The sequence below is a fragment of the Oryctolagus cuniculus genome, chromosome 9 (genome assembly GCF_964237555.1).
Source record: "Oryctolagus cuniculus chromosome 9, mOryCun1.1, whole genome shotgun sequence".
NCBI classification, from domain to species: Eukaryota; Metazoa; Chordata; class Mammalia; order Lagomorpha; family Leporidae; genus Oryctolagus; species Oryctolagus cuniculus.
The window spans coordinates 108,898,518-108,918,408 of record NC_091440.1 but is presented as its reverse complement, the minus strand read 5'-3'; the positions used below and the strand labels follow the sequence as shown (position 1 = coordinate 108,918,408).

Sequence of the window (19,891 nt, the reverse complement as noted above, 5' to 3'; positions counted from 1 at the left end):
CTTAAGTAAGGATTTCAACAGTTTGTTCCCACACAGAAACATAAAGTGAAAAATAATAGATGATTTTTTTTTAAATGATGATGAAATCAGATCAGACCTATTGTCATGTTTAATCCCAGTGAGAGTCAAGTTGGGAATTGATAGTTTCTTTTTTTTTTTTTTTTTTTTTTTTTAACAGAAGATCAGTTTAGTGTACATTAAGTAAAGATTTCAATCGTTTGCACCCCCATAGAAACACAAAGTGAAATATACTGTTTGAGTACTCGTTATAGCATTAAGCCTCAGTGTACAGCACATTAAGGACAGAGATCCTACATGAGGAGTAAGTGCACAGTGACTCCTGTTGTTGACTTTACAAATTGACAATTTCCAAAGCACAGCTTATGGATTACAATGCCCCGCCCCCCATAACTTCCCTCCCACCTGCAACCCTCCCCTTTCCCTCTCCCTCCCCCCTTCCATTCACATCAAGATTCATTTTCAATTCTCTTTATATACAGAAGATCAGCTTAGCATATATTAAGTAAAGATTTCAACAGTTTGCACCCACAAGAAACACAAAGTGAAAAATACTGTTTGAGTACTAGTTATAGCATTAAATCACAATGTGCAACACATTAAGGACAGAGAGGATTTCATTCTTTTTCACGGTTTAGTAATACTCCACAGTGAATGTCTACATTTTCTCTTTAAATTTTTTATTAAAATTTTTAATTTATATAAATGGGACAAATTTAGCGTATCTCATACATACAGTTTTAAGAACGTAATGATACTTCTCGCCCCATCCTCCCTCACCTTCTCTTGCCCACCCTTCCTCCTATTTTTTTTCTTATTTTTTTATTTTTGTGATAATATACTTTTTTCTTTGAGAACAAATTTCATCATTAATTGAGGAAGCACCTGAGGAGACAAGCAATGGGGTTGGGCACTTAGGCTTATCTAAAACTTATGAGCTGTAAGAATATCCTCCACTGAATACACTAAAATGAAATCTATCTTTCAGGGGAAGTTTTACTATTAACTCTCACAATACAACTCTTTGAGGACAGAGGTCCTGCATGGGAAGTTAGTGCACAGTGACTCCTGTTGCTAATTTAACATTTAACACTCTTTTGTATGACATCAGTGATCACCCAAGGCTTTTGACATGAGGCACCTAGGCTATGGAAGCTTTTTGAATCCACGAACTCCTTCACTGTTTAGACTAGACCATATACAAAGTAGAAATTCTCTCCTCCTTTCAGAGAAAAGTACATCCTTCTTTTAAGACTACTTCTTTCCACTGGGGTCTCACCACAGAGGTCCTTCATGTAGGACACTTTTTGTAACAGTGTCTTGGATTTCCATGCCTGAAATGCTCTTTTGGGCTTTTCAGCTGGACCAGAATGCCTTAACGGCTGATTCTGAGGTCAGAGTGCTACTTTAAGTGATTGTCTTTCTATGAGTCTGCTGTGTGGACTGCTGCCCATGATTCTATCTATTATTATTACCAAACACTTAATCCTATCTGTATGATTGCTTTAACACTTAATCCTATCTATATGATTACTTTGACACTTAATCCTATCCCTATGATCACTTTAACACTTGAAATGCTTTTTTACCCCCCACTTCTGGGAATTTGACATCCCATGGCAAGTTTTTAAACTGTACCTTTAGAAGTAAGTCCCTAGGAATGTATGCAGAACTATACAGTTGTACAGTTACAAGCTTCATACATTTCATAATTACAACTTTAGGAACATGATGATTTTTCCACCATGGCCGTCCTCCCACCACACTCAGACCCCTTTTCCTATTCCCTCTCTTATTCCCACTCTTATTTTGTTCAAAGATATATTTTCAATAAACTTTATATACATATGAATAATTCTGTGTTATGTAACGCGTTCAACAAATAGTATGAGGAAAAAAAAACTTGTTCCTCAACAGGTAAGACAAGTGCTTCTGATTTTCCCCCATTCACTATGATACTGACAATGTGTTTGTCATAAGTTGCCTTGATTATGTTGTAGAATGTTCCTTCTATACCCAATTTGCTTAGAGTTTCCATCATGAAAGGGTGCTATATTTTATCAAATGCTTTCTCTGCCTCTGTTGAGATAAGCATATGATTTTTGTTCTTCAGTTTGTTAACGTGATGTATCACATTGATTGATTTGCGAATGTTGAACCATCCCTGTATACCAGGGATAAATCCCCCTTGGTCCTGGTAAATGATCTTTCTGTTGTGTTGTTGGATTTCTTTATTTTTATTTTTATTTTTTTAAAATTTTTATTTAATGAATATAAATTTCCAAAGTACCGCTTATGGATTACAATGGCTTCCCCCCCATAATGTCCCTCCCACCCACAACCCTCCCCTTTCCCAATCCCTCTCCCCTTCCATTCACATCAAGATTCATTTTCGTTTCTCTTTATATACAGAAGATCAGTTTAGCATACATTAAGTAAAGATTTCAAAAGTTTGCTCCCACACAGAAACATAAAGTGAAAAATACTGTTTGAGTACTAGTTATAGCATTAAATCTCAATGTACAGCACACTAAGGACAGAGATCCTACATGAGGAGTAAGTGCACAGTGACTCCTGTTGTTGACTTAACAAATTGACACTCTTGTTTATGGCATCAGTCATCACCCTAGGCTCTTGTCATGAGCTGCCAAGGCTATGGAAGCCCCCTGAGTTCACTGACTCTGATCATTTTTAGACAAGGCCATGGTCAAAGTGGAAGTTCTCTCCTCCCTTCAGAGAAAGGTACCTCCTTCTTTGATGACCCATTCTTTCCACTGGGATCTCACTCGTGGAGATCTTTCATTTAGTTTTTTTTTTTTTTCCAGAGTGTCTTGGCTTTCCATGCCTAAAATCCTCTGATGGGCTTTTCAGCCGGATCCGCATGCCTTAAGGGCTGATTCTGAGGCCAGAGTGCTGTTTAGGACATCTGCCATTCTATGGGTCTGCTGTGTATCTCACTTCCCATGTTGGATCATTCTCTCCCTTTTTGATTCTATCAGCTAGTATTTGCAGACACTATTCTTGTTTATGTGATCCCTTTGGTTCTTAGTCCTATCATTATAATCAAGTGTTGTTGGATTTCATTAGCTAGTATTTGTTGAGGATTTTTGTGTTGATGTTCATCAGGGAAATTAGTCTATGGTTCTCTTTGTTGCATCTTTTTCAGTTTTAGGAATTAAGGTGATGCTGGCTCGATAGAATGAAGTTGTGAGGATTCCTTCCCTTTCAATTGTTTTGAATAGCTTAAGAAGAATTGGAGTTAGTTCTTTAAATGTCTGGCCAAATTCAGCAGTGAAACCATCTGGTCCTGGCTTTTTTTTTTTTTTGGGGGGGGGGAGGGTCTTTATTACTGTCTGAACTTAGGTAGGTTGTCTGTGTTCAGGAATTTATCCATTCTTCTAGGTTTCCTGGTTTGTTGTTATACATTTCTTTGTCGTAATGTAGTAATTTCTGATGATTCTTTTTATTTCTGTGGTGTCTGTTATATTTCCTTTTTCATCTCTGATTTTATTGATTTGGGTCTTCTCCCTCCTTTTTTTTGATAGTTTTGCCAATGATATATTGATTTTGTTTATGTTTTCAAAAAACCCACCTTTTTATTTCACTGAATTTTTTGGTTTCACTTTTTAAAATTTCTCCTCTATTTCTTTCCTCCTCCTAGTTTTGAGTTTGGTTTGTTGTTGATATTCTCAGTCCTTGAGATGCATTGACAGCTCATTTATTTGGTACCTTTCCAGTTTCTTCATGTAGGCACTGATTGGTACGAACTTCCCCTTTAACACTGCTTTTGCTTTTCAGAAACTTATTGGCTTTATGCAATCCCATTTGTCTATTTTTGCTAATTATTGTTTTAGGGTCCTCCTCAAGCATGCCTAGGCCAATGTCTTACAGTGTTCTATATTTTCTCCTGGCTGTTAGATGGTTTCAGGTTTTATGTTCAGATCCTTGACCTCTTTTGAAATTATTTTATTGTAGGGTGTACAATAGAGGTCTTGTTGTAAACCTATGCAAGAAGAAATCCAACTTCCCAAATCGTTTGTTGAAGAGACTTTCGTTTATCCAGGAAATGATTTTTAGCTCATTTTTCATTTTTTAAAGATTTATTTTGGCAGGTGTCATGGCTCACTAGGCTAATCCTCTGCCTGCAGCGCTGGCACCCCAGGTTCTAGTCCCGGTTGGGGTGCCAGATTCTGTCCCGGTTGCTCCTCTTACAATCCAGCTCTTTGCTGTGGCCTGGGAGTGCAGTGGAGGATGGCCCAGGTCCTTGGGCCCTGCACCCACCTGGGAGACTGGGACGAGGCACTTGGCTCCTGGTTTCGGATCAGTGCAGCGCGTCGGCCGCAACGCGCCGACCGTAGTGGCCACTTTGGGGGTGAACCAACGGAAAAAGGAAGACCTTTCTCTCTGTCTCTCTCTCTCACTGTCTAACTCTGCCTGTACAAAAAAAAAGATTTATTTTATTTATTCGAGAGGCAGAGTTACAGACAGAGAGAGGGAAAGACAGAGAGGGAGGTCTTCCTTCCATTGGTTCACTCCAGAGTGACTGCAACAGCCCTATCTGATCCTATCCAAAACCAGGAGTCAGGAGCTTCTTCTAGGTCTCCCATGTTTGTGCAGGAGCCCTAGCACTTGGGCCATTTTCTACTGATCTCCCAGGAATATTAACAGGGAGTTGGATCAGAAGTGGAGCAGCTGGGACTCAATCTATATGGGATGTAGGCACCACAGGTGGAGGCTTAACCCACTATGCCACAGTGCCCACCCCTTAGGTCATTTTTCATATAGTAGTTGATTCTAGATGTATGAGTTAATTTAAGTAGGTTCTGTTGTGTTCCGTTGGCCTACATGTCTTACATTTATGACAGTATTAAGTTGTTTTGATTATAGTAGTCCTTCACTATTTCTTGAAATTGGATATTGTAATCTTCTAGCTGTTTTGTTTCTATATAAGAAAGCTTTGGCTCTTCAGATTCTTTTGTGTTCCCATATTAATTTGACAATTCTTTTTCCTAGTTTGTGAAGAATATCTTTGCAATTTTGATTGGGATTGCATTGAGTTTGCAAGTTGCTTTGGGTAATATGGACTGGTTTTTTGTTTGTTTGTTTTTTTATTTACTTGAAAGAGTTACAGAGAGGCAGATGAGAGAGAGAGAGAGAGAGAGAGACTGAGAGAGAGAGAGACAGAGAGTGAGAGTGAGAGAGAGAGACAGAGAGAGAGAAAGTCTTTCATTTGCTCATTCACTTCCCAAATGGCCACAACATCCGGAGCTGAACTGATCCAAAGCCAGGGGCTACAAGCTTCTTACAGATCTTCCTTTTGAGTGCAGGGGCCCAAGGACTTTGGCTGTATTCTACTGCTTTCCCAGACTATAGCAGAGAGCTGTCTTTGAAGTGGAGCAGATGAAATTTGAAGCAGCGGCTATGTGGGTTGCCAGCACTGTAGGCGGCAACTTTACCCACTAGTGCTGGCCCCTAGTATGGACATTTTGCATTTGATCTTAGCCAAAAGGCTGAGAAGTGATAGTATGAACATTTTGATGACATAATTATTTCATTCTGTGAACATGGAAGATTTTCTCATGTCTTCAAGGTCTTCTATTTCTTTTCTTGATGTTTTATAATTTTCATTGTAGAGATCTTTGATGTCCTTGGTGAAGTTTATTCCAAATGGCTGCAACAGCTGGAGAGCTTGGTTGATCTGAAGCCAGGAGCCAGGAGCTTCTTCTGGATCTCCCACACATGTTCAGGGGCCCAAGGACTTGGGCCATCTTCCCCTGCCTTCCCAGGCTGTAGCAAAGAGCTGGATCAGAAGTGGTGCAGCTGGGACTTGAACTGATAGCGTTATGAAATGCTGGCCCTGCAGGCGGCAGTTTTACCTGCTACGCCACAGCACTGGACCCTACTTCTCTTTTTTTTATTGTATTTTTTTGTGGTTTTAGAATAGGTAATGCTGGCATCATCAAATGAATTTGGAAGGGTTCCCTCTCTATTGGTTCTTTTAAGTAGTTTGAGAAGAACTAGTATTCTTTAAGTTTGGTAGATTCAGCAGTGAAGCCATCCATTCCTAGACTTTTCTTTCTTGGGAGGCTCTTTATTACTGATCTAGTCCCAGCCCTTGCTATTGGTCTATTGAGGTTTTCTATGTCTTCGTGCCTCAACTTTGGCCAGTTATATGTGTCCAGACATCTGCATTTCATATAAATCTTTCAAGTTTTGGCATGTATATGTTCATAACAATTTCTAATGATCCTTTGTATTTCTTTGATTATCTGTTTTAACAGCATCTTTTTCAGCTTGGATTTTATTAATTTGACTGTTCTCCCTTTTTTCTTGCTTAGTTGGGCCACTGGTTTTCAAAAACCTAATTGTATTCTCTAAGTTTTATTATTTCCACTTACTAATTTTGGGTGTGGTTCTTTTTTTGTAAGGTCTTGGAGATGCATTGTTAAATTAGGTATTTGATACCTCTCCAACTGTTTTTTTTTTTTTTTTTTTAAAGAGCCAGAGTTATAGACAAAGAGAGAGAGAAACAGAGAAAAAGGTCGTCCATCCCTTGGTTCACTCTCAAAGGGACCAGAAATTTCTCTCAATCAGTATCTGGAATATGTGGTCCTTCCTTTGTTTTTCTGTTATCATTCTGTGGCTGAAGTCAGTATGGCTTCTTCCTGTTCTGCCATTTTGGATTTCTCTGACCACTGTTTCTCTCTATTTGCCTTTAAGAAATTTTGTCCCTTTGTTATGGTTTTACATAGTGATCCCGTTCAATTATTTATAACCTTTTTAACCTTTTGGTTTAAACTTTTAAAAAATTAATTAATTTTTTTATTAGATAGCAAGAACAAGAAAGCTCCCACCTGCTACATTTGCTGTTTCTCTTCCCAAATGCACTCAAAAACCAAAGATGTGCTATGGTGAAGCCAAGAGCAGGGAATTCTATCTAGGTCCCCTACATGGATGGCAGAGACCTAACTATTTGAGCTGTCACCCTGATTTACAGGGTATGTATTGATAGGCAGCTGGAATTGGGAACTGGGGCTGAGTATTGAATCCCCAGGCACTCTGATAAGAGATGTAGGTCCCTTAACTAGCGTCTTAACCCCAGGGTCAAGTGTTTACTCCCCCCACCCCCGCTTTATGTGTTAGTCTCTCAAAGAAAAATTCTGTTTTTGATAAGGTTTATTTATTTATTTAAAGGTAGAGTTAGAGATATCTTCCATTAGCTGCTTAACTCCACAAATGGCTGCAATGCAGGGTCTGGAACAAGCCAAAGCTAGGGGCCTAGAACTCCATCTGGTTCTCCCATGTGGGTATCAGGACCCAAGTATTTGTGCCATCCTTTGCTACTTTTCTAGGCACATTAGCAAGGAACTGGATAGGAAGCAGAGCAGACAGGATGCTGGCATTGCAGTGGCATTGCAGGCATTGGCTTCCTCCTCAGTGCCACAATGCTGTATCCTCAAAATGAATTTCTAAATGGAGTATTCTTGACCTTAAAATGTTTGTGATAGCTTTCAGTAGGCTCCTAGAATATCTCCAAGACACTTCTCTCCTCATGAAAAGAAAGATGCTACACTAATTAGACTTACTTGGTATGTTAGCTTGTGTGAAGAAGAAGAAATGATGCTTAAACTTCTTTAAACAAAATTTCCAATTGATTTGTTTGTACATATTTGAAAGGCAGAGAGGCAAAGATACACATAGAGAGATCTTCTATCTATTGGTTCACTTCCCAAATGACTGTGACAGCTGGAGCTAGGCCATGAAGCCACATTTCAATCCAGATCTTTCTGTGAGTGGTAGAGACCCAAGAACTTGAGCCATCACCTTCTGCCTCCTAGAATGCACATTAACAGGGCTGGGAGCAGAGGTGGACTCAAGCCTAGTCATTCCACTATGGGATGCTGACAGCTCAAGTGGAATCCTGACTGCTACATCAACCACCCAGCTGTAAACTTCTTTGAATTCCTCAGGCACATGTTATTTAGATGTGTCTAAGAAATTGTCTAGACTACGTAAAAATCTAGTGTGTATTGTTACTATATTATCTTCATAATTTTGGTGATTATGTTGTCTTACTGAGAGCGCAGATCTAGTAAGAAAAAAAAAGGTAGACCTTATTTTATCTCTGAAGGGCTCTAAATTCCTTACACACGTGATGCTGCCTGTATTATGAAATTTACTCAGGTTTTCATAAAAAACTGTGGAGGAAATAGGGAGAGGTGAAGTTGAGCACTGATAAAATAGGGAGAAGCATGAATGAGCTCTAGCCAGAAGAGACCGTAAAACATTAATTTCCTTAGAAATAAGGATTAATTATTTAGGATATATTAGGGATTGCCTAGTCTCTGTATCTTCCTCACATTTTAAAACTATTTTCTTCTTTCTTCGATAATCACAAGAATATCAAGAAAAAATCTGAAACTAATTTTAACTCTTTCATTTCTTGGGGCAGTTTTTTGGTCTCGCAGTTAAATCACTATCTGTGATGCCTATGTCCCATTTGGGGTGCTTGGGTTTGAGTATCATCTCCACTCCCATTTCTAGCTTCCTTCTAAGGCACACTCTGGGTGGTAGCAAGTAACAGCTTAAGTTAAGTAGTTGAGTCCCTGCCCCTTGTGGGGGAGACCTGTTTCTGACCCTCCCCTGAGCTGGCCAAGTGGCACTCAGGGAGTGAACCAGAAGTTGGGAGCTCTCCCTCTGTGTGTGTGTCTGCCTGTCTCTCACATAAATAAATAAACACATATCTTTAAGAATTGTATTTGTATTGTGGATTACATGGAAGATGGGGAATAAGGGAACTCTTTTGCCTAGAAGTTGCCTTTGGTGATAATGAGGAGGAAAATGTGCTGGTCTAATCAATGTGAATGGGGTCCTAGGTGCGCTTACAGTTTGTTCACAGCCTTCAAGCTTAAAGTTCACAACCACTCAAAGCAGAGACATAGAAAACCACAAACTGCATGCTAGTTATTTTATTGGTACTTGGAAGACAGAATTATGCCAACATTGTTCCAATGTTCTGAAGGAAGTCTTCTTGTTATCATCTTATTCACTTTCTGAAAGAGACAAACAAACAAGATGTTCATAGGGAGGATTCATCTTGGCAGAAAATTGTGGATCCCTGTTGGTTTTAATGAAGTAAATACAGAAACCACCATCCCTGCACATTCTACTTCACCGTCCCCCTTTTCTGTCTTCATACCTCCTTGTTCACTCTAACATGCACCTAGCAGATCACATCTTGCAAATTGTGTTTTACAAATGAAAAAAAGTAGACTCATCTTAGATTGCTTATCTTTTAGTTGATATTGAAAATGTTCAAGGATATATTTACAGTGATGCTTACTGCAACATATCCCGTAATAATGAAAAACTTAAGCCAGCCTAAGTGTCCATTGATAGGGTGTTTGTTAAAGAAAACATAACACAGTCCTATGATGCAATAGTATACAACTGTAAACACAAACAAAAAGAACCAATGAGCAACAGCGGGGTCGGTGTTGTGGTACAGTGGGTATTTAAGCCTTAGTCTGAGATGCTGGCATCCCATCTGAGCACTGGTATGAGTCCTAGCTGCTGCACTTCTGATCCAGCTCTGTGCTAATGTACCTGGAAAGCAGTGGAAGATGGCTAAAGTGCTAAAACCCACGTGGGAGGGCCCAGATGGAGTTCCAGGCTCCTGGCGGCAGTCTCACCCCCAACTGTTGCAGCCATTTGGGGAGCACATCAGATTTCTCTCTCTTTCTCTTTCTCACCTGCCTCTATCCCCTTGTACCTCTGTCTTTCTAATAAATAAGTCAAACTTAAAAAAATGAACATCAGCAAGAAATCATGGAAAAGATCTATTAATTGATATGGAGCCTTAGCCTGTTGAGCCGCGGTGCTGGCCTTTCTCTCTTATTTTTAACAGGGATAAATTTTCAGCTGAATTTAGACTCCTAAGAACAATTGTGTGTTAGCCAGCGCCGTGGCTCACTAGGCTAATCCTCCGCCTTGCGGCGCTGGCACCCCGGGTTCTAGTCCCGGTTGGGGTGCTGGATTCTGTCCCGGTTGCCCCTCTTCCAGACCAGCTCTTTGCTGTGGCCAGGGAGTGCAGTGGAGGATGGCCCAAGTACTTGGCCCTGCACCCGCATGGGAGACCAGGATAAGTACCTGGCTCCTGCCATCCGATCAGCGTGGTGTGCCGGCCACAGCGCGCTGGCCGCGACGGCCGTTGGAGGGTGAACCAACAGCAAAGGAAGACCTTTCTCTCTGTCTCTCTCTCTCACTGTCCACTCTGCCTGTCAAAAAAAAAAAAAAGAATAATTGTGTGTTAATTAAAGAGTTCAACCAATGGTATTAAGTAGAACAAGAAAATACTAAAAAGATAAATAGTAAGCTGTTCCTTAACAGTCAGGACAAAGACTGATCAAGTCATTGTTTCTTATAGTGTCTGTTTTACCTCTACATGTTTCCTTTTAGGTGCTCAGTTAGTTGTCACAGATCAGGGAAGACATATATTTGTCCCTTTAGGACTGGCTTATTTCACTCAGCATGATGTTTTCCAGATTCATCCATTTTGTTGCAAGTGACTGGATTTCATTGTTCTTTATGGCTCTATAGTATTCCATACAGCACATATCCCATAATTTCTTTATCCAGCCTTCTGTTTATGAGCATTTAGGTTGATTCCATGTCTTCGCTATTGTGAATTGAGCTGCAATAAGCATTGAGGTGCAGATAGCTCTTTTATTTGCCAGTTTAATTTCCTTTATGTAATTCTGAGGAATGGGATGGCTGGGTCATGTAGTAGGGCTATATTCAGGTTTCTGAGAATCTCCAAACTGTCTTCCATAGTGGCTTTACCAGTTTGCATTCCCACCAACAGTGAGTTAGTGTCCCTTTTTCCCCACATCCTCGCCAGCATCTGTTGTTGGTAGATTTCTGTATGTGAGCCATTCTAACCGGGGTGAGGTGAAACTTCATTGTGGTTTTGATTTGCATTTCCCTGATGGCTAGTGATCCTGAGCATTTTTTCATGTGCCTGTTGGCCATTTGGATTTCCTCTTTTGAAAAATGTCTACTGAGGTCCTTGGCCCATCTCTTAAGTGGGTTGTTTGTTTTGTTGTTGCAGAGTCTTGGTCTCTTTTAGATTCTGGTTATTAATCCTTGCTCAGTTGAATAATTTGCCAATATTTTTCCCATTCTATCTGTTGCCTCTTCACTTTCCTGACTGTTTCCTTTGTTGTACAGAAACTTCTCAATTTGATGTAATCCCAATAGTTAATTTTGGCTTTGACTGCCTGTGCCTCTGGGGTCTTTTCCAAGAAGTCTTTGTGCCTATATCTTGCATGGTTTCTCCAATGTTCCCTAATAATTTGATGATGTCGGGTCATAGTTTTAGATCTTTAATTCTGCCTCCTTCATAAAACCTAGCCACTGCACCCACAATTTGTTTAAGAATGGTGGGGATGCATATAGAGAGAATAGAATAATATTTAGGAAGCAATGGGGCAGGGTGTGTTCTAGGAAGATGAGGCCCAGATCCAAATTAATTGCTGCAGGACCCAGGATCTATTATTTTGGGAACGATAGGGATTTCTTTAGTTCAGCATCTTCCTCCATTCCATTATATTCTCCCTGTTTCCCTAAAATTACTGAAATGTGAAAATGATGAGAATTTTCGTTTGTGATGGTGTAGAATCCAGGGAAGGGGAGAAACAAGAGAATTATTTCATTTGAGAGTTGATTTGATTCCATAAAGGAGAAACTAACTTTGCTGGAAACATCAATGGGAAGGGGTCCTGAATGCTCTCCCATTGTGTTCATGTCCTGTAAGTGAGAGATTCACATATAACCAAAATCAGAGACGAGGGCCATGAGAAATTGCATGCTGATTATTTTATTGGTACTTGGAACATAGGGTTGTCACATCATGGTTCCAAAGTCATGGATCTTAAAGGACATTATCTTCTTATTCACTTTCTGAAACAAAGAAACAAAGAAGAAAGTTTGTTGAGGGGACTTGAGAGGGGAAGAAGATGAGGATCCCTAATTAGCTTTACTGAAACGAGGTAGGTGAGGGCCTGCCTTCTCTCCCTTTCAAACTTAGGTCCATTCTGTTGACAGTAGTCTGCATTTACTCTTTCTGTGCACCTAACAGCTCAGGTGTTCTAAATTATCCTTTACAAGATGAAGAAAGAGATTTTTTTTACTGTTATCATTTGATTGGTGTTGAAAAGTTTAGGAAATTTTACAAACATGGTCAGTGCAACATATTATATCATCTGAAAGGGAGAAAACCAGTGCAGTACACTGACATGATGTTCCTTAAGGAAATTCTGGTATAGCATACAATGGGAAAATATGCTATGTGAAAAAAAAGGCCCAACAGAACAATCACATCAGAAAACTGCCCATATCTATATACATCTACATACATCTGTGAACAGATATTTACATTGTATAATAAATATATTATTGGACATGAGAAAAGCACAACTTGGTATATTTGGTATAATACTGCTTGTGAAGAACGATCGCTTTTTGTTTATATGGAAATATATATATCCATAAGGATATTTAAAAATGTTATTTTTTGTGTTCTTTGGCTTGTGATATGTGTAAGTAGAATGATATATGCTTTTAAGATAAATGACTTAAGATCATGCCTTTATGCTGAATTTTTAAACCTAGAATAGAGATTAACTTAGTAGTAGAATAAAAATCTAGATAACTTTTAATGGCATTCAGAGAAGATGTTATTTATCTGCAATAATGGACCTGATAGTTCTCATATGGAACAGGCAAGAACATAGTGTGCTCTAGTAGACCTTTGAAGGGAAGTCATTGAGTCTGAGCCCAGGAGGCAGAAGACCAAAGGAAGAATTCTACTGTATGTCCACATTAGCAACATAATCTCAGAAAAATATTCATTGTTATAAAAGAAAATTTTGTGGCAACCATTCTCAAATTCAGAATCCCTGGAGATCTTATTAAATAACAGCATCTTGCCATGCTATTTTAGAATATCTGAGTAGAAATCTTAAAAGTAGAGCCCAGGATTAAATCATTTCAATACACTTCAGGTAGATTCATGGCATACTTTAGTTAGAGAAGGAAAAAACATTAGGGTTTGATGGAGAATGAACTTGACTCTTACGTGTCATTGACTTATATAATGATTGGGGTGCTTATCTAGGGGAAGGCTTTGCTCTAGTTCCTTGAAAAGGTGATTGTGTTCCTCTTTGGCCTCCTTGTTGGGGTGCTCACTGTTGGGCTGCTCCCTGTGCCCACCCCTACCACGGTGGGTTGCTCCCTGTGGGCATTTTTTGGATACTCCCTTTTTGCTTCTTTTTAGGGTGACCCCTTTTGATTCTTTATTGGAGTTGGCCCCCATGTTCAGTTGTTTTTTTGCTTTCTAGAGGTATCTGGACAGCCTTTCCCGAAGGTCATTATGGCTAACCTTCTTCCTTTTCTGGAGGAGGGGGTTTAGTGCCCTTCGGTGGAGGTCGTGTGCCCTTCTGTGGAGGTGGTGGTCGGTGGTGGTTTCCATGATGAGGTGGGCGAGTTTGGTTGTGGTGGCCTCCTGGACGTGGTGGTCTGTGCTGTGGACGATCTTCTTGGCTGTCATCATCGTTCTGTGTTGCAGCTAGGCTCTCGTCTAGGTTCTCATACTCTGCATGGGTCATACAGGAATAGAAGAGTTTAGTGACTGAAGATTGCCGTTCATTGTCACCCCCTGAGCTGTTCACATGTCACTTACTCTGCAAACTTGTATCCCCCGCCACATTCCCTCATCCACATTGCTTCCTTGTGAACCACTCCTCTTAGGAACACACTGAGGTCATGGAAGGCTCATTTCTTTGCTTCTCACAAAAGTATGTTGTTTAACATTAGGGCCACCGGGGAGCACTGGGATACCTTAGAATCATCGAGAGTAACTCCATGTATAGCTGGTAGCAAACATCATTTATATTGCAGTTTTTACTATGAGCTATTTGTACAACTTGAGAGATTTTCCTCCTAGTTTGAGTTCTTGAGTCCTGTGTTGAAAATAGGGTTTGTTTCTCAGGTCTCAGACACATGTTGAGAAATAGGAAGAGAGAGAAGAGAAAGACAGCGTGATGTGCCAGACAGGATTCACTGAATTGCTTTTTAAAGTTGCTTCAGCTGGGGGACCCCACGGACTGCACAACCAGGGGAAATGGGACTGAGTCACTGCTTTCTTTGTGTTTCTCCTGGAAGCCAGGTGCCTTCGAGGGAAACACTGGAGGAAGGGAAACTAACTGGGACTCAGAGAAATGGAGGAAGAGCGATTGTACAGGACTCAGTAGTCTGTTAGCTGTCAGCAGGTATGCTAGGCCTGGCTGAACTGGTTTAGAGCTGCTGTACCTGAGTCTGAAGTCACTGGTATTCTACTTGGTGGCCTGTGGGGCCCACCATCTCCTTGTGCAGCTTTTTGTGTCCTCCCAGTTGGTTTGCTCCTTGTGGGCCCCCCTTGTTGGATCCTCTTCCTTTCTGCCTCCTTTTTAGGGTGAACCTGACTGGCCTCCTTTTTGGGGTACATGCTGTTGGCCTCCTAGTTCAGGTTGTTCTTATTGCTCCCCAGAGGTCCTGGGCTATTCCCCTCCTGAAGATCTGTCCTAAGTCTGACCTTCGTCCTTTTCTGGAGGAGGGGGTTTAGTGCCCTTCTGTGGAGGTGGTGGTCGCTGGTGGTTTCCATGAGGAGGTGGGCGAGTTTGGTTGTGGTGGCCTCCTGGATGTGGTGGTCTGTGCTGTGGACGATCTTCTTGGCTGTCATCATCGTTCTGTGTTGCAGCTAGGCTCTCGTCTAGGTTCTCATACTCTGCATGGGTCATACAGGAATAGAAGAGTTTAGTGACTGAAGATTGCCGTTCATTGTCACCCCCTGAGCTGTTCACATGTCACTTACTCTGCAAACTTGTATCCCCCTGCCACATTCCCTCATCCACACTGCTTCCTTGTGAACCACTCCTCTTAGGAACACACTGAGGTCATGGAAGGCTCATTTCTTTGCTTCTCACAAAAGTATGTTGTTTAACATTAGGGCCACCGGGGAGCACTGGGATACCTTAGAATCATCGAGAGTAACTCCATGTATAGCTGGTAGCAAACATCATTTATATTGCAGTTTTTACTATGAGCTATTTGTACAACTTGAGAGATTTTCCTCCTAGTTTGAGTTCTTGAGTCCTGTGTTGAAAATAGGGTTTGTTTCTCAGGTCTCAGACACATGTGGAGAAATAGGAAGAGAGAGAAGAGAAAGACGGCGTGATGTGCAGACAGGATTCACTGAATTGCTTTTTAAAGTTGCTTCAGCTGGGGGACCCCACGGACTGCACAACCAGGGGAAATGGGACTGAGTCACTGCTTTCTTTGTGTTTCTCCTGGAAGCCAGGTGCCTTCGAGGGAAACACTGGAGGAAGGGAAACTAACTGGGACTCAGAGAAATGGAGGAAGAGAGATTGTACAGGACTGAGTAGTCTGTTAGCTGTCAGCAGGTATGCTAGGCCTGGCTGAACTGGTTTAGAGCTGCTGTACCTGAGTCTGAAGTCACTGGTATTCTACTTGGTGGCCTGTGGGGCCCACCATCTCCTTGTGCAGCTTTTTGTGTCCTCCCAGTTGGTTTGCTCCTTGTGGGCCCCCCTTGTTGGATCCTCTTCCTTTCTGCCTCCTTTTTAGGGTGAACCTGACTGGCCTCCTTTTTGGGGTACATGCTGTTGGCCTCCTAGTTCAGGTTGTTCTTATTGCTCCCCAGAGGTCCTGGGCTATTCCCCTCCTGAAGATCTGTCCTAAGTCTGACCTTCGTCCTTTTCTGGAGGAGGGGGTTTAGTGCCCTTCTGTGGAGGTGGTGGTCGCTGGTGGTTTCCATGAGGAGGTGGGCGAGTTTGGTTGTGGTGGCCTCCTGGATGTGGTGGTCTGTGCTGTGGACGATCTTCTTGGCTGTCATCATCGTTCTGTGTTGCAGCTAGGCTCTCGTCTAGGTTCTCATACTCTGCATGGGTCATACAGGAATAGAAGAGTTTAGTGACTGAAGATTGCCGTTCATTGTCACCCCCTGAGCTGTTCACATGTCACTTACTCTGCAAACTTGTATCCCCCGCCACATTCCCTCATCCACATTGCTTCCTTGTGAACCACTCCTCTTAGGAACACACTGAGGTCATGGAAGGCTCATTTCTTTGCTTCTCACAAAAGTATGTTGTTTAACATTAGGGCCACCGGGGAGCACTGGGATACCTTAGAATCATCGAGAGTAACTCCATGTATAGCTGGTAGCAAACATCATTTATATTGCAGTTTTTACTATGAGCTATTTGTACAACTTGAGAGATTTTCCTCCTAGTTTGAGTTCTTGAGTCCTGTGTTGAAAATAGGGTTTGTTTCTCAGGTCTCAGACACATGTTGAGAAATAGGAAGAGAGAGAAGAGAAAGACAGCGTGATGTGCCAGACAGGATTCACTGAATTGCTTTTTAAAGTTGCTTCAGCTGGGGGACCCCACGGACTGCACAACCAGGGGAAATGGGACTGAGTCATTGCTTTCTTTGTGTTTCTCCTGGAAGCCAGGTGCCTTCGAGGGAAACACTGGAGGAAGGGAAACTAACTGGGACTCAGAGAAATGGAGGAAGAGCGATTGTACAGGACTCAGTAGTCTGTTAGCTGTCAGCAGGTATGCTAGGCCTGGCTGAACTGGTTTAGAGCTGCTGTACCTGAGTCTGAAGTCACTGGTATTCTACTTGGTGGCCTGTGGGGCCCACCATCTCCTTGTGCAGCTTTTTGTGTCCTCCCAGTTGGTTTGCTCCTTGTGGGCCCCCCTTGTTGGATCCTCTTCCTTTCTGCCTCCTTTTTAGGGTGAACCTGACTGGCCTCCTTTTTGGGGTACATGCTGTTGGCCTCCTAGTTCAGGTTGTTCTTATTGCTCCCCAGAGGTCCTGGGCTATTCCCCTCCTGAAGATCTGTCCTAAGTCTGACCTTCGTCCTTTTCTGGAGGAGGGGGTTTAGTGCCCTTCTGTGGAGGTGGTGGTCGCTGGTGGTTTCCATGAGGAGGTGGGCGAGTTTGGTTGTGGTGGCCTCCTGGATGTGGTGGTCTGTGCTGTGGACGATCTTCTTGGCTGTCATCATCGTTCTGTGTTGCAGCTAGGCTCTCGTCTAGGTTCTCATACTCTGCATGGGTCATACAGGAATAGAAGAGTTTAGTGACTGAAGATTGCCGTTCATTGTCACCCCCTGAGCTGTTCACATGTCACTTACTCTGCAAACTTGTATCCCCCTGCCACATTCCCTCATCCACACTGCTTCCTTGTGAACCACTCCTCTTAGGAACACACTGAGGTCATGGAAGGCTCATTTCTTTGCTTCTCACAAAAGTATGTTGTTTAACATTAGGGCCACCGGGGAGCACTGGGATACCTTAGAATCATCGAGAGTAACTCCATGTATAGCTGGTAGCAAACATCATTTATATTGCAGTTTTTACTATGAGCTATTTGTACAACTTGAGAGATTTTCCTCCTAGTTTGAGTTCTTGAGTCCTGTGTTGAAAATAGGGTTTGTTTCTCAGGTCTCAGACACATGTGGAGAAATAGGAAGAGAGAGAAGAGAAAGACGGCGTGATGTGCAGACAGGATTCACTGAATTGCTTTTTAAAGTTGCTTCAGCTGGGGGACCCCACGGACTGCACAACCAGGGGAAATGGGACTGAGTCACTGCTTTCTTTGTGTTTCTCCTGGAAGCCAGGTGCCTTCGAGGGAAACACTGGAGGAAGGGAAACTAACTGGGACTCAGAGAAATGGAGGAAGAGCGATTGTACAGGACTCAGTAGTCTGTTAGCTGTCAGGAGGTATGCTGGGCCTGGCTGAACTGGTTAAGAGCTGCTGTAACAGAGTCTGAAATCACTGGTATTCTACTTGGTGGCCTTGTTCATTGTCCTGAATCAAGTTTGTGGATGGCTTGCATATAAATTTAGGCCTTGTAAATCCATTAAGTCATATAAAAATTGATGTTATGAAGTCAGTGGCAAATAAATATTACTGGTGAAAAATGTTATTTGAATATTCAATAGGAATTGATTGTGTGCTTTACCTGAATTTATGCTGAGATAATCTTCATAACTGTCATGTAGTTGGAGAAACACACAAGAAAGTCTGGTTAAGTCTAGATCTCTGATGGCTGGCCATTGTGCTATATGAGCCGGTCCCTCTTACCAAAGCTTGAACATCCCTTAGGATTCATCTCTACCCACTCTCTGTTCTGCTGTTGCAAAGGGGCAGGTAGTGGCAGGGCTGTTTCTTGGGTGAGGATTAACTAGGACCTGCTGATGCAAAAGCTCTGTTTTGTCTTCCCTGTTATCTCTCATCCTCACTGCTATTTTAGGCAATATATTCTGGGATATTCAACTAATGTCCTCACTGAGTTCGTTCATTCGTTCTTTCTTTCTTTCTTTCATTTTTTTTTTTTTTTTGGAGAGGCAGAGTTAGACAGTGAGAGAGAGAGAGACGGAGCGAAAGGTCTTCTTTCCATTGGTTCACCGCCCAAAAGGCCACTACGGCCAGCATGCTGCGCTAATCCAAAGTCAGGAGCCAGGTGCTTCCTCCTGGTCTCCCATGTGGGTGCCGGGCCCAAGCACTTGGGCCATCCTCCACTGCCTTCCCGGGCCACAACAGAGAGCTAGATTAGAAGAGGAGCAACTGGGACAGAATCTGGCGCCCCAACCAGGACTAGAACCCAGGGTGCTGGCGCCGCAGGCGGAGCATTAGCCTAGTGAGCTGCAGCGCTGGCCACTCAGTACTTTCTTTAACAATGTTTGTCACCAGGGATAATCAGGGATAGCATTTGACTACTGTCATTGAGATGGCATTCAGAGTGTGATGAAATATTCAGTTGGTTGAAAAAATATCAGAAGACTGAGTACTGATCCTTGTGTTTAGTATGTGTAGAGAGCCACATGTAGAATCTGGTTCTTTCTTAATGAAATAGCTCTGTTGTGTGCGTAGTTCATTAATAGGACAGATCCACTCTACTGCAAGTGTACTGTCATTTACTGTCTGTTGATTGCTAGAATATCTTCAAGAGTGTAAGTGCTTGTGCTGTACCAGTCTTGCTATCCTCTTGCTTATCCTTCACAGCACAGTCAGGGAGATCTTTTAACAGATGAAAAACTTACTTTTTCAGTTTTGGGGTTGAATTCTTTAGTGTGTTCCGATTTTACTCTACGTAAAGTATAGGTCTTTATCATGCAATGAGGATGCAAGAGCACTTATATCAAAGTGACAAGTGTGAAAACCTATTCTTCTTTTCATCACACACCCCTTTCTCTTCCTTTCCGTCTGCACTGTTCCCCTAAGCACCAAGCAGAGTCACAGCACCCCTTCCCCTCTGTTTTTCCATACCTGCACTTATGCTCTGAATTGAGCTCAGGGCCAGCAGGGCCACTGCGAGCAGGGTCAGCAGCATCTTGGAGGAGTCTCTGGAGCGGCTCCCAAGTGTGTGCTGGGAGACTTGGGGCAGCTCCCTTTATACAGAGGAGCAGAACAAGGGCATCTTTGAGCTCCACACTGGGTGCACCTCCCCTCCCGACGTAACAGGCTAACTCTGCTCACATCCCGTCATCCATATCCCTTACTTCTCTTTTGGATCAGAGCCCAGCAGGATGGGGTTGGGTGGAGGATGTCAGTGTTTAAGGTTTAAAAGGTACAACTTGTGACCTGGGCAAAGTTTTTCAGACACAGGGTCCAAACACTCAGCATCCAGATTACAACTGAACTTTGGTCATCATTTGATGTTCAGTATGTTCTGTGAGACCGTGACACTGTCTTTCCTTTGTTTTGTGTATGTGCCTCTTGGTACATGTTGGCAGGAATTCTACAGGCAGAA

At 42.2% G+C, this 19,891-nt stretch overlaps 1 protein-coding gene across 1 annotated transcript in view; it reads right to left on the bottom strand.

Moving 5' to 3' along the window:
- The window catches only part of LOC138843656 (acidic proline-rich protein HP43A-like), a 30,984-nt gene extending 11,513 nt beyond the window's left edge, over positions 1–19,471 (bottom strand). Inside the window, exons 1-5 of the mRNA XM_070048354.1 lie at positions 19,408–19,471; positions 16,991–17,182; positions 15,821–16,012; positions 14,651–14,842; positions 13,460–13,672 (exon numbers count right to left, since the gene is read on the bottom strand). Coding sequence (XP_069904455.1) covers positions 13,460–13,672; positions 14,651–14,842; positions 15,821–16,012; positions 16,991–17,182; positions 19,408–19,471 — 853 coding nt within the window. The remainder of the gene's footprint in view (positions 1–13,459; positions 13,673–14,650; positions 14,843–15,820; positions 16,013–16,990; positions 17,183–19,407) is intronic.
- Positions 19,472–19,891: the final 420 nt, after the last annotated feature.